The 12,336-nt window shown below is 42.8% G+C and overlaps 2 protein-coding genes across 4 annotated transcripts in view; both read left to right on the plus strand.

Annotated features, from left to right (window-relative positions):
- ACCS (1-aminocyclopropane-1-carboxylate synthase homolog (inactive)) overlaps window positions 1-6,263 on the plus strand; it is a 96,786-nt gene extending 90,523 nt beyond the window's left edge. The window contains exons 14-15 of one of the 3 annotated variants that reach the window (XM_078772958.1): window positions 1,970-2,248; window positions 4,821-6,263. In XM_078772958.1, the coding sequence (XP_078629084.1) occupies window positions 1,970-2,232 (263 nt within the window). In that variant the 3' untranslated portion in view covers window positions 2,233-2,248; window positions 4,821-6,263. Of the gene's footprint in view, window positions 1-1,969 lie in introns of all 3 variants that reach the window. The other 2 variants (XM_078772964.1, XM_078772952.1) reach the window with 2 other exon arrangements.
- The window catches only part of LOC137425091 (uncharacterized), an 891,893-nt gene that overhangs the window by 341,347 nt on the left and 538,210 nt on the right, over window positions 1-12,336 (plus strand). The window lies entirely within an intron of this gene.

The raw sequence follows: 12,336 nt of genomic DNA on the forward strand, positions 1-12,336 counted from the left end.
CCTTTCATTCCTTCCAAGACCTCGTTGATTATATCCATTAAATGGTCACGGGAACACTGTTCGCTCTCCGAAAAAGCCAACAAGCGGTCTTCAACTCACTCTTTCATAATGGCTCCAAGGTTCTCCGCTGGATTGAGGTCTGGCGAATTTCCAGGCCATCGCCCAAAGCCAACGCTATTAAAATAATGCAAAACAAAGCCAACGCTGTGCCCCTTAACGGGCCTGCGTGTCTGCAAAAAGCTTGCGTGCAATTGCAAACGCGACACAGGTGATCCTTTGAGCGATGAGTTTTTCGGTCATATCTAAAATAAATAAATAAATAAAAATTGAGACTAGTCAGGAGACGACGATGGTTCATGAGCGAGCTGTATTCAATGACGAAGGACGAACTGTAACCAAAACAGGCCCGGACAGGCCAGGCCCGGAAATGTCAAAACGAAGGTTACTGACCTTGAAATGAGATAGAAAATAATGTATAATCAGTTATGAGGTTAGTTGGCTACACAATACTGAAAATGTGGTAAAAAATGAAATGGAAAAAAAAAAAAAAATGAAAAACCGAGCTCACTTGACATGACATTCGACTAACCAAATACCGAAACCCCTGTCAGATTCCACCAAACCCCTTGGAGAAGATGTGGCTTGAACTCGATTACCCCCTAATAAGACATCTTTTTCGTGCGTGGCTCCGCCCACAATGGGCGCAATACGCCCACTCTAGGCAGGACACAACTAGATCATGATATCAACCTCCCACCCAAGTTTCATCAAGATCGGATGATATCGGGTAGTTATGCTGCAGACAGACACACACACATGACGAATATAGTGGTCACTTGATAACTCGTGAACCAATATTTTTGGAGACTTTTCACCTCGCAGCGCACGCGTTGTTGAGGCTTGCTGCAATTAATTATAATCACTTGTACGTTCACATTGCGGTATGTGTGAGCGCGCGATTGGTTTCGGGGAAAAAAGCTTTCTTTAGGGAAACGCCCTTTACAGACAGGTCACTGAAGGTGAAGGATGGAATTGAGGGCAGGCAAAGGATAAGCGAAAGCGTCAAAGCACCATTTGAGAACATGGACACTGACGTCTGAGCTGGGAGTTGCACAAGTCCTTTGCAATGCTGTGGCTGGTTGATGTTGAGCAAAATCCCAGCCAAACCAGTATGGTGCCAGTTGAAATCTCTACAGATGAGAGTTCAGAGAAATGATTTAAAGTAGTCCATGTTCACGGAAAGATTTATCTGGAATCGTCGAACAGGAATGGACGGTACAACACACAAACAGTAGGTGGTTGCAGAGAGGAGCGCCCAGCCAGAGGTATATTACAGGTGTTCAGAGGGGTTAGCGCAGAACATGAGTAGTCGGGGATGGAAGGAAACAGAAAAAAGATAATCGGGGAGAGACGGACGAGTCGGGACATCCTGTGAGAGCAGCATTTATATCCGACATAGAATGCCTGGTGTGGCAGCAGCAACCTGGAAGGACAGACCTGTGTTGTAAGACCAGAGTCCTTGAATGTTCGAGGTCCAGGCCAGGGGTTTGTGGGAATGGGATTTTCTTTTTCCTAACCGCCACTTATGTGCAATACTATAAACTTAGACCAAAAGCTGGCGAGCTTTTCCCCGTGTGATTGCATGGCTGTAATGGTCTTGGTATGGCATTGTACAAAAATTGGCCTTTTGATTTCGTATCTTTTTAGTTTCATGGCAACAATGAAATTTGCATAACAATATTATTGCTTTTACTGTTATATTATGGAAATTAATGTTTATTCTGAAAGTTAAAATTCATGTCACCTGGACTTTAAGCCAGTTTCTGGCACGTATTCAGCGTTTTAGGCCCGTGAGCCTCTGATGATCGATCAATTGAGATTTTGCGTGAAGAGCAGCAATATAAATTATTCTTTGAAAATGTTTAGATGCAAAATTGTGTTTTGAGCGTGTGTGCACGAACCTGTGCAGGTATGGACAGATTGGAGAAAGCTTTGTGTAATATCAAGGCAAAGTTGAGTGCATCAGTCGAAGTTGCTTCGCTCAAGGCAATCCAGTCAAATGCTGCAAGCAATGGCGTTCAGCACGAGTCCTTTGACTCGGTGGAGGCCCTGATTGGCCAGTTGCAAGACCACATCCAGAAATCCGATTGGCTGTCGCAAAACACTGCTGAAGATTTTGCCTTGGCCAACCCAGAAGTTTATGTGGCTTTCAAGGAAGCGACTCAAGAATGAGCATTAACAAAGCCAGGTATGCTGGCAATGTGTCCCTCTGTGTGGGTTTACATACTCAACACATTCACAATTGTTGTTATTTTTTACGGTTCTTATCTCATCCTTTTGTTTACAAGGTCCGAGGGTGCGTTCATTGGGACCAATTTGACATTCCTCCAATAATGTGTCCACCCTTACATTTTCAAATATGAAAAACATTCATCCTTGATCCTTTTTTTGGATTTGATTGTCATAAGTATTCAACTCCATGTTTTTATTTTTTTTTCGAGCAATAACGATGAAGAATCGATCATTGAGTATAGATTTGAATAACCTACCTGTGTTATTTATCTGAGTGGCCTGCCAGGAAATGCAAGCAATACAATAAATGTTGACAGAGAAGGCCTTTTTACCCATCCATGCCTGCTCTACATCAAGTTCACATTAATCCTTTTTATTGGTTTATCAACTCGGAGGTGGAGAGGAGAACTGTAGGACAGGCACAGATATCACCAGGTGTTATACACACCTACACATACAAAATATGCACACAGAACGATTGTTTTGATCCAGATGTTTTTAATTGATTTAACTTTTTAGTGGGGGGGATGGAGTGCACACAATTGCTGGTGAGGAATGAACAAACACCGACAGCACATTCACCTTTGGACGAGACCCTCACACACATCACAATCACCCATCCATACCAAATGGTGATGGAGGTGTGCATACACGTCCTAGCATGTCCATGTACCTCACTATCCCCATGTTTTGAGGTAACTATCTAATTCCAATGTAAACCTATCAACTGTGTCTGCAGCCACTTCCATTCCAAGGAGACAATTCCATCCATTAATCTGACTTGGAAGACCCTTGCTTTACTAGCATCTCAACTCTTCTTTCTTACTCCATAGCTGTGGCCTGTAGTCCCATCACAGTACATTCGGACACCAATGAAAAAATATTCTCCATTTATTTTATTTACACCCTTCATTGTCTTAAACATATTTATCCCCTTGTAACTTCCACCTTTCTATTGTATAAAGTATTGTCTCCTTCACCCGTTCATCGTCGCTTAGTCTAGCTAACCCCGGAATTTATCTAAAAGCTCCATGCTGAACCCTCTCTGTGGCAGCTTTGTCCGTCCTAAGATGTGGCAAAGACATCTGCACAATATTCTAGTTGAGGCCTCACTAAATTATTGTATAGCGTTAACACTGCCTCTTTTGATTTATAATTTATCCTCATGTGAATACAACCTAAACCCGTATTAGCTTAACCTATACCTGCTTGGTCCAGTGTTGTCTGCTCACCTCCTTTCTACACTCTCTGCAAAAAAAGAATCCAACATGTGGAATTGATAATGTAATTGTTGAAGAACTGTTTCAGCGTTCATTATAAGTTCCTTTTTGACACGAGGGATGGACAGAACACATTATTTCCAAAGCCACATTGCAACGCTCTTTAAAGTGAGAAGAGGAACTATCTATAGCTTCAGAATATATCAAGTCACAGGATTAACAAGAGATATGCCAGGGAGTAGATAGATGTCCCAAAGTGACTCCCGCTTAGGAATGATAGTCACACGAACCATCTACTACGCAATCACTTTCAAACTTGCCAAAGCATTGCAAACGCACTCCCTGGACCTTGCAGATTAGACCAACTCTCAACACCGTGTTGAGGCGTTTTCATGATTCTGGGATCAATGCTCGTAGTCCAGTTGAATGTCCAAGACTTGCACAATGACATATCTGAGCATGCTTGCAGTGGTGAAATCAGCACGTCTGATGGGCATGGAACAATGAGCAAGTGTTGTGTTCTGTGTCAAATCCAGGTTTGTCTGAGAGGCATGATAGCTGCGCACATGTCTTCAGACGATGCAGTCAGAGATGCCCCAGTCTCTGTCCAGGAAGCCACACATTGTGTATGTGGAAGTGTCGTGATGTGGGTGTTGTTGCTGATAGCTTTTGCATCAACTTGATCCGTACCCATGGCAATCTGATGGCAGATCGATACATTGAGATCTTGCAGCAACGTGTTGCCTCCCCTTCAGTGGCATGGTCCAGGAATCATGTTTATGCACGATAATGCTATTTGAACAAAGAATGTTATCAATGCCAACGTTCGTCATGATACCTTGGCCTCCATCACATCAGACTTTAATCCGATTGAACATCTCGAAGGTATCCTCGATCACTGTTATTATAGTTTACTTGTTTTGGACAATGCCAAGACAGCCACAGATCGTCTATGAGCTGATTTGATCCTAAAATATTATTCTCCAGGCTCAGATTCAAATGCTCATAAGGTCAATGTGACAACAGTGCAATGCAGTCATTGCTGCCGAAGGTGGACATATCCAGTATTGAGGAGATTCTGACTTCCACATTGGATTTATATGTGAAAACATTCGCCCAACGCAGTATTATATCATTCTCTCTTCCTCTTCCCCCTCCCCCCCTCCCATCTCAACTCTATGCCTATTTATGATTATTTATTATTAGATTATTATATAGTTTTATCTGAGGTTTGCACCTCAAGTGTCCCGTGGTGTTGCATGAATAAATCGCATGTTCGGTGTTTTTTTGTTTTTTCTGGCAGAGTAGATCAGCACCCCCAGATCCTTGTGTGGGAAACACTCCAAGACTGCCCCTTGCATCATGTCAATCCCCATCCCCGGCACCTTGCATTTCCTTGTGTTAAACTACATCTGCGATTCGTCAAACTAATCTATGACAGCACCTCCACTTTCCTGAAGCTTGTCACCCCTTATCTGCTGTCTACCTTTCCTCCAAGCTTTGTGTCATCTGCAAATTTGGAAGGCTGACACTTAACCCCATTCTTTTGACATTGTCAATTGATAATGGAAATTATGAATAATAATAATAATGGTCCCAGTACTGATCCCTGAGGTTCCCAACTACTTTCATCCTCCCAGATAGACACCCTCCCACTATTTGCTTCCCATCACTAATCCAGTTTCATATCCAGTTGGCTCCTTTCTCCAAGCCCTCACCCTCGTTAATAGTCTTCTTTGTGGTACCTTATCAAATGCCTTCTGAAAACTCGTCTAGATAATCTGCATCTACTGCACTTCCCTCATCCACCCAGTCAGAAACTGCTTCCTAGAATTCCAGTAAATTCAACATTTGTCATAAACAGGCGTCTCATTCGTCATACATCCGACATGAACACCTTGAAGGGAGGGAAAATCCCAATTTCAATTACAGTACTTGTGACCTCAAATCTCAACAAGGCCTGAAACTCGATGAACCTAGAAAATGAAGAACTGTATTTATATAAGGACAATATCGATGAACAGTTTGATTTACCAGTTCCATTGTTGGCATGAAGTATCTTAACTATCTGATTTAATGATTATCAGTACATGATGCGGCGGTGGTATGTTTTTCTGGATTTTGTCTCGTGTTTGTTCACTTGTTCCTGTGCCGTGTTTGCATTGTCCGTACGAAGCTGTTTTCACTTTGTCGTTCCTTGATCGGTTGTTGTCTAACCCGCGACACCTAAAGACCTCTTGATCCTCGTGCCCGTGAAACAGTCCGTGTATTCTGTCTTCTGAATGCGTTTCCATGTCCAATTTCAAGTGCCAGAGCTATTCCTTTGAATATGGTGCACATTTGATCTTGAGGATTACCTTTTGATTTCGTGTAATTTTTGTTTTCCCTTTGCACAGTATCTATGTATTTATTGTTAGATGTAATCCTGTGACTGCGGTTTGGTTCGAAGCATTTGCACAAGGCAGTGGGGGTTTATGATTCATGTCGGATGCTGCTTCTTTGAGAGGGAGAATCTTGTCGTATGAACAGCAACTGGACCCTGGATTGCAGACTTGTCTCAAACCTATCATGGTCTCGACATGGTCCAGTGAAAAGATGGGTTTTTTTTCCAACACCTACTACTGTGATACACCTGTATCTAAGTATTCCTGTGTGTTACCTTGACTCGAGTGCATTTTACCTCTTGGCAGACCCAAATAGAGGAATGTTTGACAAACGATATTTTGTGGAATAAAACAAGTGTGAGCAATGTTCTTGTCTTGATGGATTTATTGATTGATTTACTGTATTACATTATGACCATTACGATAAATCGGTAATCAGTGTTTTTAGCATTCCAGGTATGTCCAGGTGATTTGGGGAAAAAATATATATATATATACAAAATGGTTTTTGTATACAGAGTCGAGGCTCGTGAAAGAGCTAACATTTATCAAACAAACAAATCAAGCAAACAAAGTATATAAAAAGGGGAGCGGTCGACAAGATGGGGAGAGAAGGGGAGGAAGCACACAAACACAACATTTGAGAGCAGGGACATCGGGAGATGTTTTTGGAGGGAGAGGGCCTGTGGGGAGGCAGGATAGGTAAAAAACGCAAGGACACCAAGGACTTCCAGGAAAGAAGTCAAAAGTCACCTCAAAGTGGATTTGGGGTGAAATTAGCGGGGGTAGAAAAGATCAAGGTTTTGGATTGGGGAAGATAAGAGATGGTCGTGAACAGCCGTTTTAAAGACCTGGAGGGAGGAATGGGATTGAAGAGAGAGTGAGGGAGTTTGTTCCAGAGGCGGGAGAAAAGAGGAATGAAGGAGTGAAGGTGAGCAGAGTCTTGATTTTGGCATTTTAACCATAAGAGGGTTGCAGGCAGATCTTGTGCGACCTGCAGGAATATTTGGGGGACAGAGCCCAGAGAGAGCTGTGGGAGCAAGGCCGGAGAGGAGTCGGTAGAAGACGGAAAGACCACCAACCTGCCTGTGGTGATTAAGTGAAAGGCCCTCGGAGATAGCGTCATCGCGGGAGATTCCAATGATTCTGAACGCTTTGGTTTCAACAGCGTGAAGACGAGCGAGGTGTGAGGCAGGAGCACCAGCCCAGAGGGGAGAGCAGTACTCCATTGAGCTGCGGATGAAAGCCTTGTATGTGGTGAGGAGCTCAGGTGTGCCAAGGAAGGACTTCACACGACGGAGGATGCCCAGTCGGCGACTGGCTTTGGAGGCCAGATTTGAAATGTGGTTTTCCCAGGAAAGATCATGGCAGATCGTGAGACCCAAAAGCTTGAGTGACAGAACTTCTTGGAGAGGATTATTCAGAAAGTAGATGGGAGGGTTGTCCAGTCGGTCTGTTCGGAGAGACATCGTAAGAGTGTGAGATTTGTCAGGATTGAAAGACATGTTCCACTTGTTTGCCCAGTCTGTGATTTTGTCCAGGTCTGCAGAGAGTGAGGAGGCTGCAGATTGCCGATCAGAGGGATGAGGAATGGAGCGGCAGAGAGTGGTCATCAGCAAAGAGATAGAGAGGATTTTCAAGACAGTCAGATCATTGATGAAGACCAGAAAAAGCACAGGGCCCAGAACACTGCCTTGGGGAACTCCAGCCTGAACAGGAAGAGGAGATGAGAGAAACCCATTCAGGGCCACACGTTGACGACGAGAGAGGAAGTCCGCCAGCCATGCGTCGAGATTTCCATGGATACCAAAGGAGGAGAGTTTGGTGAGCAGAGTGGGGTGCCAGACCGTATCGAAGGCACGTGATATGTCGAGGAAGACGGCTCTAATTTCCTGTTTGGCATTGAGGACCTCCATCCATTGTTGAGACAGCAGAAGCAGCATGTCCAGATTAGTGACCTGGTCTGAAACCCAATTGATCAGAGATCAAGCCATTGGAGAAGAGGAAAGATTTCATATCCGAAGCAATGATGGATTCCATGACTTTGCTGATAATTGGGAGAAGGCTGATTGGTCTGTAGTTGCTAGGATCTGTTTTTGCACCTTTTTTGTGCAAAGTGGTGATGTTGGCTGATTTCCAAGCAGATGGCAGTTGACCTTGAGCAAAAGAGAGGGTGAAGAGAACAGAGAGAGGGAGTGAAAGAGCGGAAGAACATGATTTTAGGACCCGTGGGCTGATGCCGTCAGGTCCAGTTGCAGAATCAGAGTCGAGGGTTGACAGAAACTTTTCTACCTTGTCAGGAGGAAAGGACACGGAGTCCAGGAGCAGCTGGGTACGACTAGGTATGGTGGGTACAGAGAGGGATGGGTTTGGGACACAAGATTTAGAGGCAAACACAGAGTTGAGGCATTCAGCTTTTTCACGTGCGGAGTCAGCTGTGTAGCCGTTTGAGGTAAGGGAGGGGATGGAGGGGGAACAAACACCAGAAACAGATTTGACCAGATGCCACCAGGATTTTGAAGAGGGAGACAGATAAGAGAGTTCGGTCTTGAGAACGGAGAGATATTGTTTCCTGGGTCTCCTGGGAGTGGACACACTTGTTTCGGGCTTTGTGGAAGGAAATTAGATTTCCTTCTGTTGGATTTGCTTTCCAGGAGACGAAGGCAAGTTGTTTCTGGGCAACAGCCTCACCACAAGATTCCATGTACCATGGATGGGAGGAAGGGTATGACAACTGAAGACTAGTGAAGGCTTCCAGGCAATATGGCTTTCACACCACGTGACTGATATAATTTCAATAAACTTTCCTCATGGGTGTAAATTTTACCACATGTAAATTTTGGTTTGGATCAGTTAAGTGGTTTTGGAGATAGATTTTCAATTTTTTTTTTTCCCTTTAAATACAAGGTGACCACAATACAACGTGACTGATAATGCCATAGTTCAGAAACATTTTTCCTCAGAGTTGATCATATTTGATCTGCTTGGCAGTTCTGGAAGGTTGTTTAAAGGTTTTCATTGTATCCAAGATGGCTGCCATACCACGTGACTGACTTCCTATATTACAAATATTTTTCCCCTTCAGTATTTGATCATGTGTATGACATTTCTCATTGATCTGTTGTGGTTCTCCAGAAAAGATTAATTTTCCCCTTAAATTCAAGACGTCACCACGTGACTGACGTCAAGTTTGCAAGTATTCCCCCCCCCCTCCCCAATCGGTATGTAAACATTTATTTCAAGTTTCATCCATTGGATAATCTGTTTCGGAGAAGCAAATTTTTACGGCGTAGCCCATTGGACAACGACGTCTCGAATGGTGTTTGTCCGTCTATGTCCCCTCAAAGCTATACAAATACGAGTTGGAGGATCTGGTCACATGACAGGGTGATGTGATGATGTCTGATGTCATTATGGCGGTATGGCGGCTGACTCGACACCGCCATTTTGATTCCAATTTTGTTCAGGCCGAACATATCGTCGAACCTGTCATCACAATCGCCATGCTCTACCTTTACGTTTTTTATTCAGTGTGAAACAAACCGATTGTTAAAATGACCATCAAATATCAAAAGCATAGACGTTATGGCTCTTCCATCACAATGGTATGTATAGGCCTTAGGCTTCATGCCTCACCTTCGGACCGCTTCAGACAAATTAAGCCCAGGTGTCAAGCGTAATGCAGTAGTGTATCGTTTTCATAATAGTAATATAGTAAATATGACCATAACACTTTAATCCCAATGTCGTGAATACAAAGTTAATGGATTGAAGCAGTGTATGGTTCATGATTCCATGATAAACAGTGTACAGTTCTAACAAGAAAAAGAGCATTCAGAGATTGCAAACCCTCGCCTGGATGTTTTCAGTGGGTTTTTTTTTTGTAAGGCTTTTGTGTTAAAACAAATATGGCGGCCGAACCAGGTGACCGATGACGTCTTTTTTTTTTTTCTTTCTTTTTTTAAAAATTAGATTATGTTCAAGAAATTTCATCTTGATCAGATGAAGTTTTATACTTGTCGAATTATGTCATAATGGAGGCACCTATGACGTCATCATTAACATATTTTATTCCCCATGGAGAGTTCTTTACAATGAGCCATGTCAATTTTTTTCTATTCAGCCCTTTCGGAGATAGAGGTGCAACGTTTTTCGGTTTTTCCAAGATGTCATCGGTCACGTGGTTCGGCCGCCATCATTTTTTTTCTCAACCAGTTTATGCCGACATGGCACTCAAATTTCATCTTGATTGGATGAAGTTTTGTACTTGTCGAATTATGACATAATGGAGGCACTTATGACATTAACATATTTTATTCCCCATGGAGAGTTCTTTACCATGAGCCATGTCTCAATTTCTTCTATTCAGCACTATTAGAGATATAGAGGTGCAAAGTTTTTTGGTTTTTCCAAGATGGCGGCCGAACCACGTGACCTATGACATCATTTTAAAAAATTATACTGGTGGCGTTGCACCTATGGAGAAAATTTCCTGTCAATCGGACCAACGGTTGCAGAGAAAATCATATTTATTCTGTGCAGACAGTCAGACAGACGAACAAGAAGACGTCATGCGGAGCACGATACTTGCAAAATCCGCCCCCCCCCCCCCAAAAAAGTTCTCCGTTGATACAGCAAATTGTCCATTTCATGAAGATTACAGTTTACAATCTTGATCAAAGCTCGAGTCAACAGGATGAAAAGTGACGATTTTTCAGATGAAAAATGGATTTTGGAAGGTTGACCTTGAATTGACCTTTTGCCCTCAAATATTTAGTTTCCCTATTTAGTGACGATGCAAATGCTGGTCAATTTTCAAGTCAATCGGCTGAAAATTGAGGATATAAAAAATTTGGCCTATGTTGACCTTTTGGCCGATGACCTTTTGGCCGATGTTGACCTCAAAAATAGATGGTGGTTGTATTCAGTGACCATATATATAAATTCTCTTAGAAGTTCAAGTCAATCAAATGAAAATTGGTGATTTTAGAAATTTGGCCTATGTTGACCTTTTGGCCTATGTTGACAATGTATACTTAGTGGTTGAATTCAGTGACCAGATATGCAAGTCCTCTTCAAATTTCAAGTCGATTGGATGAAAATTGAGGATTTTAGAAATTTAGCAAAGTTGGTGACCTTTGGCCTATGTTGACCTATTGACCCCAAAAACAATAGGCTTCTTGCTTTTGACCAACTCTACCATTTGGTGAAGTTTCGTGAAGATCGGTTGAAAATTGTGACCTGTAGGCCGGTGACAAACAGACAGACAGACAGAACCACAAACACAACCGACCAATATACGTACTTGAAAAATCTTTGATTTTGCAAGTAACAAACAAACGGACTCGAATGCAATACCCTCCTCTGGCGTGGGTAATAACCACGGAAGTAAGGAAGTCGCTTCGGTTTTTTGATAGCATGTTGTTAACCCAACCCTTGTGAGCCATATCGATTACAGTATGTAGATTACAGATCTTCCCTCAGTTATGCAAGTAAAACTTACCTCATGGATGTCGGGATTTCTCCAAATTTCTTTGTTTAATGTTGTGAGCAGATTTAGCGACTGTTTAAAAAGTTAATCATATGTGTTTGTGGTTTATAATGTTTTACAATCCCGGCTACGCCGCTTAGATTTTTGGTCTTGTTTAATTTTGATATTAAATCCAATATGGCCACCAAACCCCCTGACGTTTTTGCCAACGTTTAGCCCCAGGGCGAGGCAATCTTATTTGTAAAATTTCGCATTGATCCGTTCACCGGTTCTGGAGACGGTTAAAGTTTGTCTGTCAGGCAATGGCAACCAATGTAAGTCAAAATTGCAAAAACAATTTGTGATACACCAAGTTACAATATTAACAAGTGAATCCTCTTGGATTGCGCTGAGGTTCGGGCATGGAATTTCGAGCCTCGATCATGGTTCGAGCCTCGATCTTGTATACAAAAATCTATCTATAATTCCAGTAATCTCTGTGTGTTTGTTTGTACGTTTGTACGTTTGTTTGTCTGTGACCGCTGTTTCTCGACAACCACGGGTCCGATATACTTGAAACTTGCCAGGTATATTGCTGGGGACCCGAGGATGTGCCTTTTCAAGGTTTCATATTAATCGGACAATTACTTACCGAGCTATGTCCAAAAAACGATTCAACCAATCAGAGAGCAGCGAGCTATCGCGTGAGCCGAACGTGGCGGACACACTCTGCCTCGGATGGCACATTTGAGAGCGTATTCATTTATTTCACGTTTGCAAACTATGTTGGCGCTATGTTGGCGTTAAACTATGTTTTAAAACTAATAAAAACCCCGGGGGGATTGTCACTGTACTCGCAAGCCGTTCGCCGTTCGCTTTGGCGTTGCGAATGGACCAAAACATTTCATGCACCAAACCATTTCATGTAAAGCGTTCGCCGTTCGCTTTGGCGTTGCGAATGGACCAAAAC

Source organism: Myxine glutinosa, chromosome 1 (assembly GCF_964187855.1).
Source record: "Myxine glutinosa chromosome 1, kmMyxGlut1.1, whole genome shotgun sequence".
NCBI lineage: Eukaryota > Metazoa > Chordata > Myxini > Myxiniformes > Myxinidae > Myxine > Myxine glutinosa.